At 43.4% G+C, this 22,976-nt stretch overlaps 1 protein-coding gene across 3 annotated transcripts in view; it reads right to left on the bottom strand.

The window, feature by feature from the left end:
• DGKH (diacylglycerol kinase eta) overlaps positions 1-14,852 on the bottom strand; it is a 159,938-nt gene extending 145,086 nt beyond the window's left edge. For 2 of the 3 annotated variants that reach the window (XM_045566816.1, XM_045566814.1), the window contains exons 1-2: positions 14,816-14,852; positions 7,525-7,728 (exon numbers count right to left, since the gene is read on the bottom strand). In XM_045566816.1, the coding sequence (XP_045422772.1) occupies positions 7,525-7,716 (192 nt within the window). In that variant the 5' untranslated portion in view covers positions 7,717-7,728; positions 14,816-14,852. Of the gene's footprint in view, positions 1-7,524; positions 7,787-14,815 lie in introns of those variants that run through there. The other variant, XM_045566815.1, reaches the window with a different exon arrangement.
• Between the last annotated feature and the right edge of the window lie 8,124 nt (positions 14,853-22,976).

The raw sequence follows: 22,976 nt of genomic DNA, 5'->3' as shown, positions 1-22,976 counted from the left end.
CTGCTCCTCCCCCCGAGGTCCACAGGGCTCATTGCCTGAGATCCCTTCCCACTCCACCTCCTCTCACAGCCCCGCTTTATTTCTCACTATATCCTTCTCATTTTCTCCTGTACTGTGCATTTTACATATTGATGAGTCCATAAATCCCCCCTGCATTGAAATGTGAGCTCCATGAAGGCAGAGAGTTTTGTCTATTTCGCTTACTGCTCTAGCCCTGGCACCTACAACAGTGCTGGGAACACCATAAATATTTTTTTGAATGAGTGAACTGACGGAAAAAAAAAAGAGTGAAACTGAGAAGGAACACACAGGAAGATGCATGATGTTGAAAATGTTCTCATTCTGAGCCTGGATTCATGGGTGTTCATCTTACCATTGTGCTCTGCAAACTACACAGACAGTATACATACTTATAAATATCACATAGTATAATATTACATAATTTTCAAGTACTACAAGAGTATGAATGAATAATCCAATTCAAAATGGTATGTCTGCTCAACAAACTCTTGCACCTTTTCTTATCTAAATAAAATAGTCAGATGGAGAAAACTAGGCCAAAAAAAAAAAAAAACCTGTCCATTTTCATTCCTTAGCTAGGTAAAAATAAATTTTACTCCTCTTTTCTCCTCAAATATGTCTTCATAGGCCATGTGGAAAGTTACTTTACATAATCCTTTTCAAAGCTGTATCATGACCTTTTAAAAATAGCATTTTACCTTATAGAAGTGAAACTTTCTTTGAAAACCTATTGAAGTTAGGTACCTACAAGTATTTTCTTCTAAAAAAGTCCTTCTAAAGATATTTTTTAAATGACTTGATGATTTTTGTTAATTTTAATTAAAATTAATATAAATTTCAGCTGAAGTTTTTTATGCCAAAACTCACTTTTCAAATGTATACTCTTATACTTGTCACTAAAAACACAGGATCCAAATGGCAAAAAGGCATTTATGAAACCGAAAACATTGATGAGAGATATACTCATGGATTAAACAAATTAATAAGGGCAGGGGAAGAAAAGAGGGGAGAAGAAAAGGGAAATTTAAGGGCGAGAGGGAAGGGCAGGGGGAAGGGAGAGAGGCCAAGAGACGTGTGTAGCAGCCTGCCTGCACACACACACTTTGCATGCTGCAGATTAAAGTTTCACAGCCCAAGAAGTTATGGCACCACGGAAAGCAAGTCATTTGGAACCCACCCGCTGGAATCCACTATGTGAGGGACACGGGTCCCCTAGTTAGATGGCCTGCTTTTGAGGTCCAGCTCTGCCATTTACTCAGCAGATATTCCAACTTTGTCTCAGTTTTATCGTTTGTAAAATGTGGGTAATTTTATGCCACAGGTAAATAGGATCATGTATATAAAACTGTTCTGTAAACAATAAAATGCTAAGTAGAAAGGTATTTTTAAACTTCTGAATTAAATGCACCAAGCTTATATTTAAAAAGATCTATTAAGGCCAGGCACGGTGGCTCACGCCTGTAATCCTAGCACTCTGGGAGGCCGAGGCGGGTGGATCGCTCGAGGTCAGGAGTTCGAGACCAACCTGAGCAAGAGTGAGACCCTGTCTCTACTAAAAATGGAAAGAAATTATCTGGCCAACTAAAATATATATAGAAAAAATTAGCCGGGCATGGTGGCGCATGCCTGTAGTCCCAGCTACTCGGGAGGCTGCGGCAGTAGGATTGCTTAAACCCAGAAGTTTGAGGTTGCTGTGAGCTAGGCTGACGCCACGGCACTCACTCTAGCCCGGGCAACAGAGCGAGACTCTGTCTCAAAAAAAAAAAAATAAGAGATCTATTATACTAAATTACATTCTGGTGGTCTGAAAAAGTGCTAGTACTCAAATGGCAGAGTGAGACGGTAAGAGATTCCAGCTCCACACATGGTAAAGTTAATCAGATTTCCTTAGTGTAAAACAAGAGCCTGTAACAGTCTTCCAAATAGCCTCATAACAAAAAGCAGGAGGGAGGGAATTATGACCGTATATGTTCATTTGCGGGGAAAAAAACAATTATGTAAAATAGAAACAATGTACATTCCATCCTAAATTAAAGCTATTATCGATAGCAGTTGTTGACCATTTTAAGCCACTTAACCAAATCAAAAATACAAATGTGTTTCAAGTGACTAAATAGTTACAGAGTAAAATACTCAATACCCAACAAAACCAAACAAATTTACCAAGGGAAACTGTAATGTACTAACATGTTATGGTCTTTTTCAAAGGTCTATTCTTAGATGTAAAACAAACTCTCTTTAATTAAAGCCTTGGCTTATAAACACATTTCCTGAGTAAGTAAAGCCTAATGAATCCAATATAAGTGAAACACTGCACCCTGGAAACAGAAAGGAGCCCCGAGTCCTTTATAATAGCAGTTTCATATAATCTTTCACCACTTCACCACAATAGCAAATGTACAACCCTAATCTAAGTGAAAGCTTTCTAAATTTAGATACTTTCAAATAATGCATCTTAAGTTATAGGTAAAGGTTTAGTAAATTATTTATTATGTCTCTTATCTTTAATAACGGGATATCATGTTTAACTTGTAATCAAAATGGAAAGAAAGCTGTTATACCATATATTACTGTACTGAGAGTCAGAGTTTCCAGTCTATATTTAGTTCACATTAAAATGGAAGTAAAGACGCAAACCAAGCTAAAAATAAAATGTTCTACAAAGATGAGGTTTTTAAAATGGATTGAAATCTAGCTTTATTTGGTCCCTTGAACACTGATCGTATTTAGCAGCACCTTAACTTTGCAATGCTTGGCAAACCTAACTATACCATCTTTTTCATCTTCTAGAATACGGGTCAACGAACTACAGCCCACAGACCATATCCTTGGGCCATATCCTGCCAGCCACCTGATTTTATATAGTCAATGAGCTAAAAGGTTTTTACATGTTTAAATGGTTTTTAAAAAAATAATAATAATAATTACAATTTTTTTTTTTTGAGACAGAGTTTCACCCTGTTGCTCCAGTTAGAGTGCAATGGTGTCATCACAGCTCATTGCAACCTCAAACTCCTAGGCTCAAGCCATCCTCCTGCCTCAGCCTACCGAGTAGCTGGGAATACAGGCACGTGCCACCACACCTGGTTAAATTTTTTTATTTTTGGTAGAGACGGGGTCTCGCTCTTGCTCAGGTTGGTCTTGAACTCCTGGCCTCCAGCAATCCTCCTGCCCTGGCCTCCCAGAGTGCTAGGATTACAATCATGAGCCAATAATCCTTGCCTAGCCAATAATATTTCTTAATCTGTGAAAATTATGCACAATTCAAATTTCAGTGTCCTTAAATAAAGTTTTATTGGAACACAACCACTTCAGTATTATCTATGGCTGCTTTACACTACAATGATAGAGTTGAGTAATTTTTTTCTTTTTCTTTATTAAAGTATAATTGACAAAAATTACATATATTTATGGCATGTGACATGGCATTTTGACATACGTATATATTGTAAAATGATTAAGGTAATTAACATATCCATCACCTACTTATTTCTTCGTGGTGAGAACATTTATGAACTGCTATCTCACCAATTTTCAAAAACATAATATTCTATTATTAACCATAGTCGAAATGCAGTACAATAAGACTTTATTCACCCTAACTGAAACTTTGTACCCTTTGACCAACATCACTCCACCGTCCCATCCCCTACCTCCTAGCCACCATTCTGAGTTGAGTAATTTTGACAGAGACATTATGGCCCACAAAATTTAAACTACTTATTGTCTGGATCTTTAGAGAAAAAGTTAGCCGACTTCTGCCCTAAATGAATTTATTATTTGAGATCTCTTTCTGCTCATCACCTATCAAAATTTAAAAGTTCCTATTTACCTCTCATTTCACACTGAATTTTCTAACAATAAACCTGTCAATATCATTTTATTCTTATTTCTTAACACTCTTCTGGCCATGTTTCTCTTTCCCATCCTGTTTAGATCATTACCCAATTCCAACGTTTCCACCCAGAACTGTAGCTAAACATCTTAAATGATATTTTCTAATTTATTCTGTTTGTGCTTTAAACCCTGGATGTGAACCACCATAACCCACATGGGCTGCCACCTACAATTTGAAAAACACTGAGCAAGTCTTCCCTAGTCTACTGTATTTAGAGTTTGTGTGAAAGATAATGTTTTAATTGCACAAACTGCATCTCATAAGGCAATGAAAAACACAAATCAATATTTTCATATACTGTCTTACCATAAAGGTACAGGAGTTTATACATCCTTTGTGTTAAATTAAAACCAAGATACCAATTGATAATGTGATCATTATTCTTGCTGAGCTTAAAGAGATGTCTTAATCCAGACATAACGTTGTTGCAAAGTTCTTAATATCATTTCAGTGTTTAGGTATGTTTTACCTAAACTTACAGTCTCATTTATGACTATACAAAATTAACTGTAAGAAGATACATGAATGTCAAAAAAAATGAGAACACAATAAATCTAATCAGGAACTATTTTTGACATATGAAGCTCCAAGACTTTAGCCAAGATAACTCAATGGCAGAAATAGTCATTTGTATACATCATTCTGTTTACAGTGGTTGAACAATCCTAGTCTGCAAGCCTGACCAAGGTTCTTCCAGCCATTCCTTTAAAATGAAAGATTACAGTAATCATGGACCAACAAAAAGCATACCAGACCTTCTGTACATTCATGTTCAAAACCCAATTGGTCTGAGATGGTATCAGTGTTGTTTCAAAATGTCTCATTCTCAGTAAATACCTGTAAAATTCTCTACAACAGTATGTCTGATGCAAAAATCCACAAACTCAGGAATAATAGAGAAGGGTAAAGAGGAAGAAGAGATAGGACAAATACTATGGCTCTCTATTGGCTTTCCCACATCAGCACCACTTTCATTTTTATATCTAAGCAACTTTTTGCCTTTGGGAAATAAAGGTAGCTACAAAACCATCTAGTGTTTAGCAACGGGGTAGCTAGGTGAGACCACCTGAAATTCCACTTACCTGCTACAGAGAAAGGAAAAAAAAGTTAAAAACAGAAAGATTAAAAATAGTAGAGAAGTCAGCAAGGACATAGAAAGAAACCAGGAAAAATATGGAAAATGAAAAGGCGAACAAAAAGTACACAGTATAGGGACGTGATGAGGGTACTAAAATATACATGCAGACTTTATTAAGTCACATTAATTTGAAAGGCACACCAGTCCTATTCTTTATTTAAATAGTCATCACATCCATTATAAAAAAGCTGAAATTAGTGTGTTGTCTTAAAACAACCATATTTCTGTCCATAGAGAACTGGTTAATTAAATGATGATATAGCATATTAGGTTGAACCATAGGAAATTTTCCTTATTTGATCAATTTTGACCTACTGACAAAGCAATTTCATATAGCTCAATCTAACATCATTGAAAACAATCTAGTAGATTCATATATACCATTAGAGAAATGATCTCCATACTGTATCTCCAAACAAGACATAGAATGCTTACAGAATGTTCCCATTAGCACTTTATTAAGAAGTATCCATATATAACAGATTTTTATAAAGAAAAAGATATCCATATATAATAATTTGTACACACACACACACACACACACACAACTTGTATGTGCATAGAAGTTTCAGAAGGCACACAAAGAAAATGTCAACAATGACTGCCTCTTAAAAGTGAGACCAGAGGTCTGGAGTGAGATTACTTTTCACTGGCTACCCTCCCATCACTGTATGTCCTCTACTGCTGTTTGAATGTTTTATATGCATGTATTACTTTTTCAATTAAGAAAAAGTCTGGACATTTTTCAAATACCACAATTAAGTTAATGTCCTTTATCAACATTCAAATTATTTAAAACATTAACCAGTACTTACAACAAAGAACACTTCAAATAAGGTAATTACTTAAGTTAGTGGCCTTTTTTCACTTCAAACCTAAACTGCCTACCCAACAGTTTTATGATCCTAAGGATTTTAAAGGAAACTAAAATAAGTACTACCTGTGTTTTAATGATAATATGCATATATATGAAGCACTATATGTAAGTATGTACTACAGGTTTAGCATCCCTAATCTAAAAGTCCAAAATCCAAAATGCTCCCAAAATCCAATACCTTTTGAGCATCAACATGATGCCACAACTGGAAAATTCTACACTCGACCTCAGGTGACTAGCCACTGTAAAAAGGCAGGCAAAATTTTACTTCATGCACACAATTATTAAAAATATTACATAAAATTACCTTCAAGCTATGTGTATAAGGTGTATATGAAACACAAATGAATTTTGTGTTTAGATTTGGGTCCCATCCCCAAAGCATTTCACTATGTATATGCCAGTATTCCAAAATCCAAAAAATTCCAGACACTGCTATGGCCCCAAGCATTTTGGATAAGGATATTCAATCTGTACATACACATAGTCGTTCACTTAAGAAACATTTTAGACCTCTATGTGTAACTCGTTCTGCTGAAGGCCCTATGTATATCTACGCATAAATGCTTCATAAAGAGACAGCATATATACACATATGTATGTAAGCATGTGTATATGTGTGTGTATAGGTATGTGTGTGCGCGCCACACATACCATTCCAGGCCGCTAATCAACCAGGACTGAAGATGCCACTGGTAATCACAATCTGTCAGACGTAGAGGCCCTTTGGTGCATCTTCAGGATATATGAGCAAGAACTACTAGTGTTGTCTTAAAAATGACTGGGCTTTGAGCTGATCCTACAGCCTACCTCTCCCCGAGGTGGTCCCATCTTACACACCTATGGAGGGGATCAAGAGAGTATTTGTCTTTTTTAATTAGCTGGATCATAACTGAAGACTGGGAACCAGTAGTTAAATTTGACAGTTCTCCTATAAATTCCCCTACTGCCCTCACCTTCTTCCCTGAGAATCAGTGCACGTGATAAGAGATGTAACTGACAAGTTCGCGCCACGCAGGGTGCGGTGCAACAGCAAGCACCATTTACCACTGGCGTTGCCTCGCGGCTTCTGCCTTCCAGATGGCAGCAGGAGGCAGAGGGGCGGGAAAGGTGTCGCCTCCCACCCACCCGCTCACAGTGGGCCAAGAGAGGGGCACACTGCTGCCCCGCGGGACAGGAAGGCTGCGGGGCGCACCGCACGCAGCTCTGGCCGGTCGGCCTGCCGTCGCGCACACTCTACCGACCGGCAGGGAGGGAAAAAATAAAACACTCCTTTTGAGTTCCCTAAGTGGGAACTCGCAACTGCGCTTCAGCTTTTTCCCACGCTCCTGCCGAGCCGCTGGTTCAGGGCTCCTCCGCCCCTGCCAGCCAAGCCCACCCTCGCCGCCTCCCGCGCGCCCGCCGGGAATCCCTGGCCTCAGCGCCGCGGTCCAACTCCCGGCGCTCCGCCCCCGGGCCCGCCCGCCCCGCGCCCCCACCTTCCCCGGACCGCCCGGCGCGCGCCCCGCGCCCCAGGCGCCCTCACTCCACCTCCCAGCCCCGCCGCCTCCCGCTCTCCACGCTCACCCAGGCCCGCCTTCCCCGCCTCACCTTGGTCCGGATCTGCCCCGAGGTGGACACTTTGCGGATCAGTTTCTGGGGTCCTTCTTGCTCCGCTTCGCTGTCGGACGAGTCCTCTCCCGGCCCCGCCGAGGTAGCGGCTGGGGTGACCACGGCGCCTGCCCCGGCGGCTGCTCCTCCAGCGGCGCCCGGAGGGTGGTGCTGGCCGCCGGCCCCGGCCATCCTCTCCGACTCCTGCAGGGACACAGCACCGCCCGGCGGGGGCGGCGGCAGCGGTCAGCGGGGTGGGCTCTGCCCGAGCCGGGCCCGGAACCCCGCGCCCAGCCGCCGCCGCCATCTTCCGTTCCCCCAGCCACCCCCGCAGGGGGAGGGTCGCCGAGGACCGGACGCCCAGCAGGGGCCCTCCGGCCTCCTTCGCCCGGTTCCCGCCAGAGCAGCGGCCGCGGTGGGGTCCCGGGATCCCGGACCGCAACCCGCCTGGGACCCCTGCGCACCAAGCCTCGGGATGTTCTAGGGTACCTGACCCAGAATGCCACCAGAGCGGGTAGAGTGACCGGGGTAACAGAGGGATTGGGGCAATCTCCCACCCACTCCCTCGACGGTCTGGGTCCGCAGATGGGCGGGAGGGTGCGGGAGACAGGAACCCTCTGCGGCCAGCCCCGCCGCAGGTCTGGCAGTGGCGATGCTCCCACCCCGGGTTCTGGGCAGCGGGAGCAAGAACAGCTCCGCGGGAAGAACGAGAACCTGGAGCTTCCTCCCGACACCCTGGGGTGCACCCGCCACCTCCTGGACCCGGCTCTCTCCAGTGACTCTTGGGCCTCGCCGCACGGTCCCGGCTAAATAAAAGTCTCCACTGCCCCTGACATGGTCGGTCAGGAGCTGCCCCTTGTCTATCTCTCGACCCTCTGTCCCCAGCCCCACTCCAAGGACCATACCTCTCCCGCCTCTGCCTGGGGGTTCGGGTCCTTGCTGCTCTCCCGACCGCGGTGTTTAGTTTCTGGCCCACCCCCACCCCCATCCGGCGCACACGGAAGAGAAGAGCATTTTCCGGGAGGTTCAGCTCCGCTCTGAGAACTTTTCGTTCAGAAAGAGCGATCCCCCTCGGCTAACAGGAAACTGGGAAGGGCGTGGAGAAAGCGCAGCAACAAGAGAGTACACGCAGCCCAAGACGACAGAATGCACAATAAAGGTCTGCGCTGAAGCGCTAACCGAGACTGCTTGGAAGAAAACAATGCACTCGAGCCATGTGAACACCAGTACCCGAGACAAAAAACGCTGGAAGTCCTGGGAGAGCCACTCCCTAACCCGGACTAGAGCAAGAGGAAATGGGATCAACAGGCTGCAGCCACTGCTCGGAACTCGTCCCCTGCGAGCTGGTTGCGCGGGCACCTGGAAACAGCAGACTCGCACGCTTAACGTCAAAGAACCCCCGCAGGGGTGGGAGGGCGCGGGGAGAGGCTGCTAAAATGACAGATCCCTCTTGTCATCCAAAGAGAACTCTAAACTGGTGTTAACTATAATTTTAAGTAGGGCAAAAAGTCCCTGCCAGACTGTGGAGTCTCTCCACCTGAATAAAGCATTCAATTTCTTTAGCATGTTCACACCCATTCCTTTCTTATTTTTTCAGTTGACACGACCTTTCGAGTTCCTCCAAACTAAGATTCTGTATTCTTTTGTTGTTGCAACCTTATTCTGACAAGAAATTTGATTTCTGTGTTAGAGCTGACAGTTCTACGAGGTTTTCAGAAAAAGTATGCAATCCCAATATTGTACACATTGTAGACTAAATTCATTAAAAGGTGATAATGTGCTGTTTAGTTTAAATCTTCAAAGACAGGAGATTGCTGCCATGTAATTAATACTAACATAGAGGCTACTTCTCCAGCTTTAGTTGTCTTTTTCAGGAAAGGAAGGAGTTGGGAAAAATGAACTTTAAGAGCCTTTATGGCTCTATAAATATGTCTACAAATAACATATTGCTGGAAATTCTTAAAAAGAAAAATAATCAAAATAATGGTGTTTATTTCTACCTACCTGTTTGGTCACTGACAAGTCCAATGGTTTAGTGATGCAAACAAAGACACCTAGTATAGGGTCTTTTGAAAGAATAAACTTAGTTCAGCCCTCTCTTTTAATGTAAAGAAACTAGGGCCCCAAATCACAAACTAGGACCAAAGTCTAAATCATGTGATTACTATACTAATGTTCTATTCATGTTACCACGCTATATATAACAAAACACAGTTTGTCAGTTATCATATATGTATATTACTTTACGTGTTTTATATAGCAACATTTTCCAGAATTCAGGCAGAGAGTGATTAAACCAAAGGCATTGTCTAATGACCAGGGTGATTTTGTGATTTTAAGAAGAGGAGGAATTACATTTCTCACTTTTTGATTTCAACACTGATGGCTTAAAGACACTTGAAAACAGTTTCATATCCCAGAGCAGGGCAATTAATTCCTCAAAGTAAAGGTATTTGTTATTTACAAAGATTTAACCTCAGAGCCAGCTCTGCTCTTCGAAGACTCCTGAACAGTTCTAAAACTTGGTTGTGACTTTGAAAGCAAAGCCAATCTTAGTCGGCTTGTGTTAAATAAATGATTGCTGCTCTACAATGTCCCTAGCACTTTGGAAACTCAGGATGAATTTCCTGAGTAGGCAAATGAAGGAATGTCACCTTATTTCCTACAACAGGCAGTTCATGAAAAACCCTCTTTTCTTCAATCATCTACTTTCAGGAAAGATGGTTTCAAGACATCCCTAATTTAAGATACCTGACCCACAGCTTCTTCTCAGGTCTTATCTGTAAGCTAGAAGTTTCTAGAGTGACTATACAATCTGTGCACTGTATACCTACAATGCACCTCACCTTCCTTAAAAATATTACAGCAACATCAAGATCTCTCAATATTTTTAACCAATTTAATGTAGCTCAAAATGGCAATTGAAACAAATTTCAAATATGTGGTATATTATTTATTTGATTTGTAAGAATTACTTTTCCTTGGTGTTTTCAGATTCTCAAATCATTTCTTAGATGCATCTTACATATTTCTTTTATTATTGTAACTTTGAAATCTCAGTTTGAAACATAGCATATCACAAACACACTATTAAAAACTTGAACATAAACTGTGTAGACACTGTATTCAGGATGAAATGGAAATAGGTGAAGTTGCTCCTCAATTAGATTTTTACTTAATAGGGTTTCCTGCCCCATTAAAAAAAAAAAGCCTATTATACTGAAGATGCATAAGTCACAGCCAAATTTCATGCTGATACCAACTTTATGAATATTACTGTATTATTATCCATAGAGGTATTTACCCATTTGCAACATTTAAATCTCATATAACATTATTACACCATAAACATACAGAATGCTCTATTTTATATGCTGAAGAACTCAAGTACGTACTTTAAAAACTGTCATGTTCTAGGACTTACATTCCTAATCAATAAGGAATCATTCAAGGAATCAAAGAACACTGCAGGTTAACAAGTACGGGCCTTAGGAGACTGCTTTCATTAAAACTTTAGAACGATTTCCTTAATACACTATTTGTTACATGTTCAGAATTTAACATTCAAAACTTCACCCTATTAAAATTTCCTTAGTTGTTACTCGAATGAAAAAGATTTTGGGATTAATTGTGATATCAACTGCACAAACATATGGTCATCTTTGCACCCAAGGCAAAAACCTTTCATTATCTACACCCAGTGCATAAATGTTTATAACCTCTTCTTTATATTTTGGCCTCTTTTCCTTTGAAATTCCTTCCTTCTTAATTTTCTATTAGCCCCAAATAGTTTCATCAGAACTAACTAGTATAAAATCACTCGGAAATAAAAACAAATTTTAATATGTAAAGTGTACTCCAGCCTCCATCCACTAAGAACTACTTTACGGCCAGATGCGGTAGTTCATGCCTATAATCATAGCACTTTGGGAGGCTGAGTCTGGAGGATTGTTTGAGGCCAGGAGTTCGAGACCAGCCTGAGCAAGAGCGAAAACCTATCTCTACAAAAAATAGAAAAATTAGCTGGGCATGGTGGCCCGCACCTGTAGTCCCAGCTACGTGGGAGGAAGAGGCAGAAGGATCGCTTAAGCCCAGGAATTTGAGGTTGCAGAGAGCTATGATGACACCACTGCACTCCAGCCCCAGCAACAGAGGGAGACCCTGTCTCAAAACAAACAACAACCAGAAAAACCTTACTTTATAAATACTCCTGCATTTTTAAAGTTTTGGATAGAATTCTAACTAGCCATTTTCCCCTCAGGATATTATCTATGAGTCAGGATTGTTTGGCTAAATATCTTCCTACCCACCCATGCCAATCACCAAAATATTGTGTAATTTATTAGAAATTTAGATAATGCCTCTATTTCCACTAAGATTTAATTACATTTCAAAGTTAGCATTAAAGAAAATACACAGAAACTTAAATGGGAACATTTATCTTCTTTAGGCCCAATGCCTAGTCAGAGTAATGATAAAGTTGATAGTTTATTTAAATGCTCCCACTTAACTAAATATCTTCATCTCTAAACACAAAGAATGTCATGAAGTCCAGCAAGTGCCTCTCAGCTCCAGATATGGGTGCATTTGAAGGAAGAAGTGTTGTTGTATTTACTTGCTGTCAGCATCAATCCCTGAGATTATTTACTCTTCTGTCTAAACAATCCCATGCAGAATCACATCATCATGTTTTAGGTCCCATCAAAAAATGAGAGTAAATCCTTACATGTATGCTACTGTTATGTATATACACCCATATGTTATCCCTTAAGGGATAATGCAACAGGATCTGTTCATTATTGGACAGATTTAACACTGAAGGTATTAAATATTGTTCAATATTGAACATTCCTTTTCATGAATATAGGAAGGCTGTCTGGGAAGTATCCAGCCATGGAATATGGTCTCATTATATTAACAATGGGTGGATACTTTCAAGACAGCCCTCATAAATGAGCACACTTTCATGGTAAAGTATTAAGTTGCCTATATTTGAATTGCAGATTTTAAATAACTACGTACTTAATGGAGTTCAAGTCAAAGTAGGTGTTCTTAATCTGAGTCTTTGAGGAGCCACAGATTGGTTTTAGGGAAATCTGTGATTCCCTAGAAATTTTATTAAAATGTGTGCATGTGTGTATGCCACATAGGTGCATTTTTGAGAGGAAAAGAGCCCATGGTGTTGATCGGATTATTAAAGGGATCACTAACCCCAAAAAAAGCCAAGAACCCCTTATTTTAATGGATTCTGTGTCCCTTCAAAACATATTTAGATTAAGCTGATGTTCCTCCCTTAGCTCCAAATGCCTGAAGGTTCAACATTTAAATAGTCTTTTTTTCCCTAATGTATGCCTCCTTTATCTCGTATATGCCACTTTTTGGTAATCTGGATAACTGTCTTTTTTAAAAACTTAAAGGAGGATTCCTTTTAGTAGTTCTCAGGCTTTGGAATAAAATCACTTGTCATAACCATCATTTTATGCCAGATACCTGAGATCTCAGAACCTGTTTTTTGGACTTTCTAAATGTACTCCATTAACATATATGAAACAAGACATTTTGTTTAGTTAAGAATGCTAGCTTTCTGAGGACAAGGCTTTGTGTCCCTGTCGTTAACTGCTCTCCAGCAATCCTAGAACATAATAGATGCTGGATAAAAATATTTCTTGAGCAAATAAAAAGGTCTTCAATATTTAAAGAAAATAAACCTAATTTTTTAAAGAGAGTGTCACAGTGCATTCACACATTTCTGTGAGGGCCCTAGTTTTAAAATCTCCAGTGGCAAATCTGGTGCTGAATGTTTTCTGTGGAAAATAAATGAGCATTTTAATTCCTGTCACTTTTGAGAATTAAAGCAAAAAAAAAAAAGTTTATCCTAATTCTAGGAACAAAGTAGTTCTGGCATCAGCACCCTAAAGGAAAATGCGTATAACTGGGTATTTTCCACTGTGATTGGTACAGGCTCTTAAAGTATCCAAGTTCAGAAGAGACTTCATATAGAAAAGTTTAAAAATAAAACAGGTCCCTTAATTCAGTTCTCAATGATCTTTGATTTGAACTTCAAAATTGGATTGTATTTTTAACTCAAGAATAACTTAATCCCCGGTGATAACCACAATAGAAGAAATATGAGCAGATGGATAACCTAACAACATGTTCAAATTCAAAAAAGCAAAGACAGCTGCAGATGCAGATGGATCAGAGTCGAAGGCCACTTCTGAAAGGTCAGGAAACAGGCAGAGAAACGCTCCCCGGGCAAAGGAGCTGGGAGTGTACATATTAGAAAAGAAAAAGGAGAACCAACCCTGGCACCTGACCTAGAAGCTCTCAACAGGCAGAGGGCCAGCCCGAGCAGACTCGCGGAGTCCCTGGGAAAACAGCATCCGAACACGTTGACCGGAACCCCAGTGAGGCCAGAAATGTCAGACGGGTTTTTCAGACCGGCTCAGAATTTCAACCGAGACGGAGCAGCAATATCGAGGCAGGGCATGGAGAGCCAAAATTCGAGGCCAGGGAAAAGGCGGCCCACATAGGATTACAGAGCTCTGAGTGAGACCCCTGGAGGGACGTGAGATGGTTCTGACTGTGTGAATTGGAAGACAGAAGGAAGTTGAAGGAGTTTGAGGGCACAAATCCAAAGCCCCGGGTCTCCTCCTCCTTATCCTCGCACACACACCCCAAGCACACACACTCCTCTCGGCCCCTAACATTACCCAACCTCCGCGTTGCGTGTGCAGCGAAATCCCAGGCGAAAGCGAAGTTAGCTTTCCGCTTCGTCCCCGGCAAAACCCCTGAGCCCTGGAAAAGCCCGGGGCTCTAGCGGCGAGCCCGAGTCGGAGGCGCGGTTCCGGGCTTCGCGCCGCGGCCGGCCTCCCAGCGGCGGGCCTTGGGAACCTGCGCCCAGGTGACGGCCAGGGCGCGGTCTCGGGAGGGAGGACCGGTCCCCTCCCAGCCCCACGCGCCGACCGCGCGGCCGGGCTTCTCCTCTCCGCCCCCCTACACGCCACGCTCTAAACGCCACTGAAAAGTTCAGAAGTCGACGAGACACAGAAACGGTCCCCTGAGGGCCGCCGCCAGCGGTTCGCCAGCAGCCCCTCGGGGAGAGCCCCGGGCAGCCGGACAAAGGCGCTCCGGGCGGCGCGCGAGCAGGAGCCCGGGCGGCGGAGGAAGCGCTGTCCCGGCTGGGAAGCAGCTGGGGACCTCATCCCGGGCCATTTCCTGAACGGAACCGGGCCCAGGAGGGGGGAGCAGAGGAGAAGCGGGAGGGGGTGGGCGCGGGCGCGGTACCCACCGGTTCCTCCCACGCCGGGCTGCGGGCACTGGGCGCGGGGCGCACGTGCTGCGGCTCCATCGCGCCTGCCCGCGCCCGCCGGGCGCCCGGGCGCGCGGACCCGGGCCCCCGCCGCCGCTGCCGCCGGGGCCGCTTGATGCGCTTCTGTCGCCGGGTCCCTCTTGGCCGCCGCCGCCCCGGCTCCCGCCCAGGGCCAGCCACCAGCCCTCCCGCCTTCTCCGCCTTCCGCCGTGCCGTGCTCTCCCGCCCCCGCGCCGGTCCCTTCCTCCTCCGCCGCCTCCTCCTTCTCCTCCTCGGTCCCGCTCCCTTGCGCGGCTCCCAGCGGTCCGCTCCCCACAGCCACCGCTGCCTCCCACGGCAGCAGAATCCGCCCCTCGCTCCTTCCTCCGCCCCCGGCTCCCTCCCCTTTTCCTCCCCGCTCCCCGCCCCTCCGCCTCCCCCTCCTCCCGGCGGGCGGCCCGGGGCGCACGTGACCCCCCTGTCAGGCCTTATAAGGCGCGGAACCGAAAGCGGCCGCCGGGTGGTCACTGGCACCGGGCGGACGCGCGAAGAGGAGCGGCCTCCCCGGGGGCCGGGCGCCCGGCCGCTGCCTTGTGCTCTGGGAGCCGCGAGAGAGCCCGGGCTGGGCCGGCCGCCGCACTGGCGACTGGAGCGGCGGTGGCCGCGAGTCCCGGGAGACGACTCCCTGCGCCCCTCTCTGCGGCCCGCTCTCTCCCGGCGCCGGCCGCGCGCGCTGCAGGCGCCTCCCCTCCTCTGGGTGCTGAGGCTTAAACGAAATCACACTGGACAGTGACCCGCCCCAGCAGCAGTGCAGGGGTGACGACGGCACTCCAGCCACCCTCGGGAGCAAGCTGCGCCGGGGATGGTTTATTCTCTGTGACGTTAAAAGGAATGCAGATGGCTTGCCATCTGCGGGAGAGGTTAAACTTGAGGGAGTGCTTCTTTTATTCATTTTTCATGGTTAACAGTTTCGTGGAAAGAAAACCTGCTGAGGAGTCGATCCGCCTTCCAATTTTAGCACCATATTCAAATTAGGGGCTTGGGCTGGGTCGCAGGGAGCGCTCAATAAATGCAAAGGCGCCTCCTCCTGCCCTTTGAAAAAGCGTTACAAATAGCGTTTCGAATCATCTTATAAGAGGCATCGAAGACGGTTTCCATCTAGTTCCAATCGAAGAGTGACTGACTCTACACAGGTTATTCCCTGTCCTGCGTTCCAGGTTCCTCCTGTGCGCATCTTCTCTCAGCCCTTAAACGTGTCAAATGCAGTCACAAATTTTAAAAACAAACCAAAGGAGCAAAAACACTTGCTTGAAGCAGTCTGCCCCCAGCCCCACTCATTCTTTAGGATCCTGCAAATCGGCTTATGTGCCTCCTATTCCACCAAGACGACACTGCCAAAGTCACCTGTTGGTCTTGGAAGTTCCCTAAACCATTGGATATTTTCCAATTATCATCTCACTTGACCTATCTGCAGTGGTTGTCATTGTTAACCAGATTTTTATTCTTGGAACTGTCCCCTCCTTTGGCTCCTGTGACACTTCACTCTCCGTGTTCTCTAACCTTTTCTTACTCAGCGGCCTCTTACCGCTTGCGGTGCATAAATAGTCAGCCCTTGGCTTGTTTCTAATATCGCCTGGGCACAATGAGTGGTCTACCCAGACTCTCCCATGACTTCAGCTACCAACCACGTGCTGATAACCCGTACATTTCCATCCCTGCCCCAGATCTCCAGTTCTGTAAAGCCAACTTCTTACCAGAAATCTCTACCAAGATGTCCCACAGGCCTTACACTCAACTAGACTAAAACAGAAGTCAACTTTTCTGCCAGCTGGCTTTTCTCTCTAGTCTCATTCTCAGTAAATGTCACCACAATCCTCTTAGTCACCCAAATGAGAAACCTGAAAATTGTCCCAGGCTCCTCCTCCTCCCTCCCACTGTCTGCCATCTACGCACCATGGTTCTTGTCTATCACCTTCCCTGGTTTCAGGCCCCTTGCGAGCCCCGGAAACACTGCATTTCTTTCCTTGTTAGTGTTGCTGTCTCTAAGCTGGTTGCACCTCTGCCCTTGCCATTTCTCACATTACGACCAAAGGAAGCCTTCTAAAATACAAAACTGAGCAAATCGTTCCCTGGACAATCCCTGCCAATGGCTCCCCATTGCCTGCAGGGTAAAGTTCTAATAGCTGAGCCAATCAATGCCTATTCCGCCAGTCTCATTAAATACCTTCAGTTCCTTGCACACAGTTCCCTATCAGGCCACTTATTTTTATGCTGTCCCGTCACATGGAATGTCCTCCCTCTTACTCAGCCTGTCCGAACAGCTGCTCCTCTTTCAATAGTCACCCTAGGATTCACCTTCCTTATGAAATCATTTCTGACCCTGCTGCAGGTTAGATGTGGCCACCGTCTCTACACTAAATGCCTGCCCTTCCCCCAATTATAATGCCTTAGAAGACTTCATTGAACTCAGTTTTTATGTATAATCTCCCTAATGGCAAGTATTATGACTAACTTGTCTTCATCTTCCTAGTTCCTGATTATATAGTAGGTCCTCAATAAATGTTTGTTGAATGGATTAATTATGTGATATAGTTTGAATTATATTTTTATGGTTATAGAAAATCAGTTTCCATATATTATCTCATTTCATTCTCACAATACTGCAAAAACAAATATTTTATCATCTTTTATAGAGCTGGAAACTTGAAGCTAGAAAAGAACAAAGCAATCTGCCCCAGGTTCTGCTGTATAAATTGCAAAACCAGGGCTTAACCCAGTTTGCCTAGTTAAGTTCATTCATTACATGTTTGCCTGTTTCTGTGGTCTAAATGTCTATGTCTCCACAAAACTCATATGTTGAAATCCTTATCCCCAAGGTGATGGTATTAGGAAGTGAGGACTTTGGAAGGTGATGTGGTCATGGGGGCAGAGCCCTCATAAATGAGATTAGTGCCCTTACAAAAGAAGCCCAAGGAGACCTCTTGCCCCTTCTGCCATGTGAGGTTAGAGTGAGAAGATGGCTAACTATGAAAAAGTGGACTCTCACTAAACACCAACTCTTCCAGAGCCTTGTTCTTGGACTTCTGAGCCTCCAAAACTGTAAGAAATAAATATCTGTTGTTTATAAGCCACCCAGTGTATGGTATTTTATTATAGCAGCTCAAACAGACTAAGACGCCTATCCATTTTTTTCACCTTAAATTCTTTTTGTATGATAACAATTGCTTTCTTTTTGTTAATGTTTGCTAAGTATATCTCTCCATCTCTTTATTTTCAACCGTTCTGAGTCATTATGTTTTAAGTGTGTCATAAATAACTCTTGAATTTTTATATTTTTGACCCATTCTGAGAGTCTACCTTTTAGTAGTCTATTTTAATCTGTTTTCATTTACTAGGCATATCAATTAGGGAGAAAGGTTTTTATAATAAAGAAATCCTTTCCCCTGCCTCACACGCACAACGTTTATTTCTCTCTCATAGAACAGTACCAGGGCGAGAGGTCCAGGTTGTTGGGGGTGACTCCTTTTCTCCATCCACATTGCTATCCCATCTCTTAGGGCACTGCCCTAATCTACATTGTGGAAGCTGGTTAGGGAGTTCAGCTCAAGGAAGGAAGGAGAGAGCATGAAGGAGCACAGCCCAAATTCTTAAGGCCTAGACACAGAAGTGACACACTTCTCATCTGCTCATACACTGATGGCCTGAACTTAGTTACATGAATGACCACACCTAGCAGCAAAGGAGCAGGAAAATGAGTCCACTCTCTCAGCCACAACTCTATGACTCAATTTCTGTTTTGGTGAAGAACACTCTCCAGGAGTTCTTTCACCAAACATCTGTGAGTAAAATTTTCTATATCTTTGTATATCACTGTCATCCTATTTTCCCTTACACTCTTGAATCATGATTTTATCAGCTATGGGGAATTCTAAATTGACATTATTAACACCAACATTTCCAAGTGATTATTCCATTACCTTTTGGCATCTGCTGCTGGTGAATAGAAGTCTGTAGTCGGTCTCATTATTATCACTTTATAGATTTTTGTCTCTGTAGTAACTTTCAATATTTTCTTTTTTTTTTCAGTTGATATTTGCATTATTGCTTTGTGTCTAGGTGGACTTTGTTTTCAGATATCTCATTCAGGACTTCGTATGAGTTTTAACCTGAGGACCCAAGTCCTTCTTTAATTCTGGAAATTTTTCAACCCTTATGTATTCAAATGTTACTCCCCTCCCCACCCCTACTCTATCTATTTTTCTCTATTTTATCCTTCTAGAACCCCTATTAGATATGGGTTGAAGTTTCTCATTTTATCCTACATATCTTAGTTTTCCTTTTATATTTTCCATCTTTTTGCTTCTCTGTACTGGTCTTGAGTAATTTTCTTAGATCTCTCATCCAATTCTTTAATTCTCTTTGCAATTATATTCAGTCTACTTTGTAATATATTTATTGAACTTTTATTTATTTGTATTTCTAGAATGTTCATTTCATTTTTTTTCAAATTTACCCATTCTTTTTTTCATAACATCTTACTTTGGCTTAGAGTCTATTTTTTTCACTTATCCCTTTAAACATGTTAGACACATTTATTTAGAAGTGTCTTTCAAATTGCTCTATCATCTATAGTTTCTAGTGTGTAAATTCTCTCATTTGCTGCACTTGCTGAGTCACATTTGTGGTGGCTTGTTTCTTTGTATGCACTATAATGTTTTACTCTGAACTCCTCTTCAGTGGGACTTGTTTTCCACTGAAGTAATTCATGCCCTGTGGAGCCACCTATCTGGAGGGGTCTTACTTTTGACTCTGCCAGGGACCTATAGATTTTCTTAGCTCACTCCCAGGTCTGGCGGTTGATGCTGGAAGACTCAAACAGCTGAGGGCTGGCACAACTGGGGTGCCTTGAGTATCCCTCTCTATCTCCAAGAGCCCTCTCCACTACTCTTCCCGGCATGGTGGCAGCATGGTAGCTGACCTGCCTTTTTACATATAAGATCAGGGCTCTCAACGTATGTGTTGAAAAAGAGCTAGATGAAAGCACATCCTTTTTATAAACTCACCTCAGAAGTCACATAGCATCACTTCCACCAAATGAATTGGTTGGAACCTTCACAAAACCCTGCCTAGATTGAAAGGTACAGAACATAGACCCCCACATATCTGGAGGAGAAGTGTCAGAAGCATTGTAAGAAGAACATGTGAAATGAAATATATGTACTTGTGCCACCATTTTTGGAACAATCTACCACATTGGTGTCTCTCCGTCAGTTCTGGCGTTCATGCTTCTGGGCAGCCAGAGGTCCATTCTCAGCACAGAGTGTAAGCATAGGGGGATATTCCTTCCCTCCTGACACAGCATCTGGAGGACATGGATTACCATCCGTGGGGGATACAGCCCACTAAAATACAGGCAGAGTTCTCATGTTGGAGAAGCAAAGAGCTGCAGCACTGCCCCAGCCAGATCTTGTATGGAGCATATTAGAGTCTAACAAACCTTCCCAAAGAAATAACCGGGTAAAGACTTGCTACTTGAGGATTACACTTGAAGTAAGTTCATAAACAGATTACATCTGAGTAACAATGCACCTGAAGCAAGAAATGGAAATTTCAGCCCCCATTCCACTTTCTAAAAGTTATATGGACCACAAAAAAAGAGGATCCATAGCACACCAAACTGTTGTTTAGCCACATTGGCTAGACTATCCCTGCTGTCTTAGTGAGAATGGCCTTCGTGGTTCTTCATATGGCAGCATAGAGTGATGTTCTCCATTTCTTACAGACCACAACTAGGTTGTGCAAACTACACAAATGATCTTACCTTGCTCTCCCGCCCTCATTTCATACAATATCAAGAGGAAAAAAACCTTAAAAATTATTTAAAATATGTTGGATCTGTAAGGAGCCTAAAAAGACGATAAGTGAAAAGGCATATTTTAAAACACGGTGTGTAAAAAAAGTAAATGTTATATAAATATAAATTAAGAAATGTGGCACAGTATACCCCAAAGTGGTTAGTGATTATTGACGGGCAGTCGGATTCCATAATCCCATGTGTTTATCCTTTCTTGTTTTTGTTTGATGTGTGGTAGGATTATAGATGTGCTTTATTTTTTTTTTATTTTCCCACAATATGCATTTGTTGCTTGTGAGAGAAGAAAATTATTAATAACTGTTCATAATTACATTAACAAAGAGACCAACATAGAACAAAATTATAAAAATATAAATCCTTAAATGCAGGGGAAAAAAAAGATATATTGGGCCTGGGAAGGAGGTAGCAATGGGGAAGGGGATGGGGGAAAAATAACAGGGGCATAAGCGTTTTGTCCTCTAGGCCAGATGAGGACAGAATTGGGTCTAGGTTTAAGGTAAAATGGAACACGTTTAGTTGTGATTAAAGCAATGGTAAAATGTGGGGTTCCTACCAAGTGAGCAGAGCAAAGGGTGGGGAAATCTAGCTTTTGTGATCCCTGAGAATACATCAGCAGACTTCATCTGCGCAGGTAGCAGGTCCTCAGCCACTTTAGATTCAAGGACTGAGTTCTAGATCTTAGGGACAGGGCTGTCAGCAACTGAATAGCAGGAATCTCAAGTCAAAGCAAAGTGCTGAGATCTGGGGCCAATGGACGTGGAGGGAACTCCAACACAGGCAGCTCAACACCAAGCTGGGTACCCATCAGGGAGAAAGCAATCAGCAGTCAAGAAGGCTGCGAGAGCTCAGGGGGACAGGGGAGCCATGGTCAGTGTCGGCCTTTAAGACCAGCCAACAAGGGCAGGGAACTTCAGCAAAACCACCCCAGGTTAAGGGACTAATGTTTATGTAGTGGCTTTCTCAGAGAGAGTTAGGAGTATTTTTCTCTTGGAAAACTAAGCAAGGAAGAAACAAAAGCAAGAAGAGTAAAGGGCATGGCATGTGCTGTTTAAGGGAACTGTGCTGAAACTTCTGCTCTTCTATTATTAACCTTGAGACCTTGGGCAAGTTGTTTCTCCCATTTTAAAATGAGCACAGTTTCTCAGTACCCTTGGAGAACTAAATGAAATACTGTACTAAAAATACCTGGCATAATATAGGTGCTCTTTACAAACACAAAAGCTCTGACTGAAAAAGAAATGGGAGGACTATTACTCTTAAGTCATGCAAATTATTTAGGGAGCATTATCTCTCATTATTAGTGCAGGAAATCATATACTTTTTGAAATTAGAGGCTATTGGAAATAGAAACCATACATTTTACAACATTTTGCACATAACAGGTTTTAAAAGCTCCCTTTTTAATGAGTAACACTTTAGTTTTGATCATCAGAACAACCATGTGAGGTTATCATTATCCCCATTTTACAGAAGAGGAGACTAAGGTTCAGGGATTAAGCCATTTGTCCAAAGTCACAGCACTCGTAAGAACTAGAGCCGGGATGTGGCGTTCTCAGCACGCAGAAATCCCGTCAGAGAGGTAGAAGAAGAATTAGGAAACTGAAGTGCAAAGGGAGGAGTGAGAAGGACAATGGACCACACTTCAAGAATTTGAGTGGTGAAATTTGGGGGGGGCGGTTATTGTTGTTTTCTAACGTAGGGAAACAAACGTGTGTTTAGGCAAGTGGGAAGAAGCTAGTGGAGAGAAAAAAGACTGAAATGCCAAAGAGAAGGCTAATCGATGGGGAATGTTCTGGTGTGCAGGTTGAGGAATAAGGCTTGAAGAACTCTGTTTCTTCAGAGCCAAGAATAAAGAAGGCACGCACGAGAAACACACTGTTAACTGTTGTTATGACCCGGCCTGGAATCCAGGGCTAAAGCGTGTTTTCTTTCCTGTTGCCCCAGGCTACAGCAGCTGTCCTCAGTACAAAGGTCCTTAACAAGCTGAGTCCAGTCTGTCCCTCCCTTTTACTAACCTCTTGCACAGGACGCCCCCTTTCCTAGACGTTTTCCTTCCTTTGCTTTCCTTTGACTCTGCTTCCTGTGCTACCTACGTCTCACCCACCCGGGGCCTGGCCATTCTTCCTGAAGTGCCCCATCCTTTCCTCCACCTCTCTGCCTTTTTAGCCCAGAGAGGAACCTGGAGGGCCACAAGCAGGTGGTGAGCCAGGGCTTCAGGAGCGTGCCCTGACCCAGCTGGTGTTGCCTCATGCCTCTGCCACAGTGGGTTCCAGCTGTACCTAAGCC

This window comes from Lemur catta, chromosome 13, assembly GCF_020740605.2.
Source record: "Lemur catta isolate mLemCat1 chromosome 13, mLemCat1.pri, whole genome shotgun sequence".
Lineage (NCBI taxonomy): Eukaryota > Metazoa > Chordata > Mammalia > Primates > Lemuridae > Lemur > Lemur catta.
Note: the sequence above shows the minus strand (reverse complement) of the source record. Positions and strands in the feature narration are given on the sequence as shown.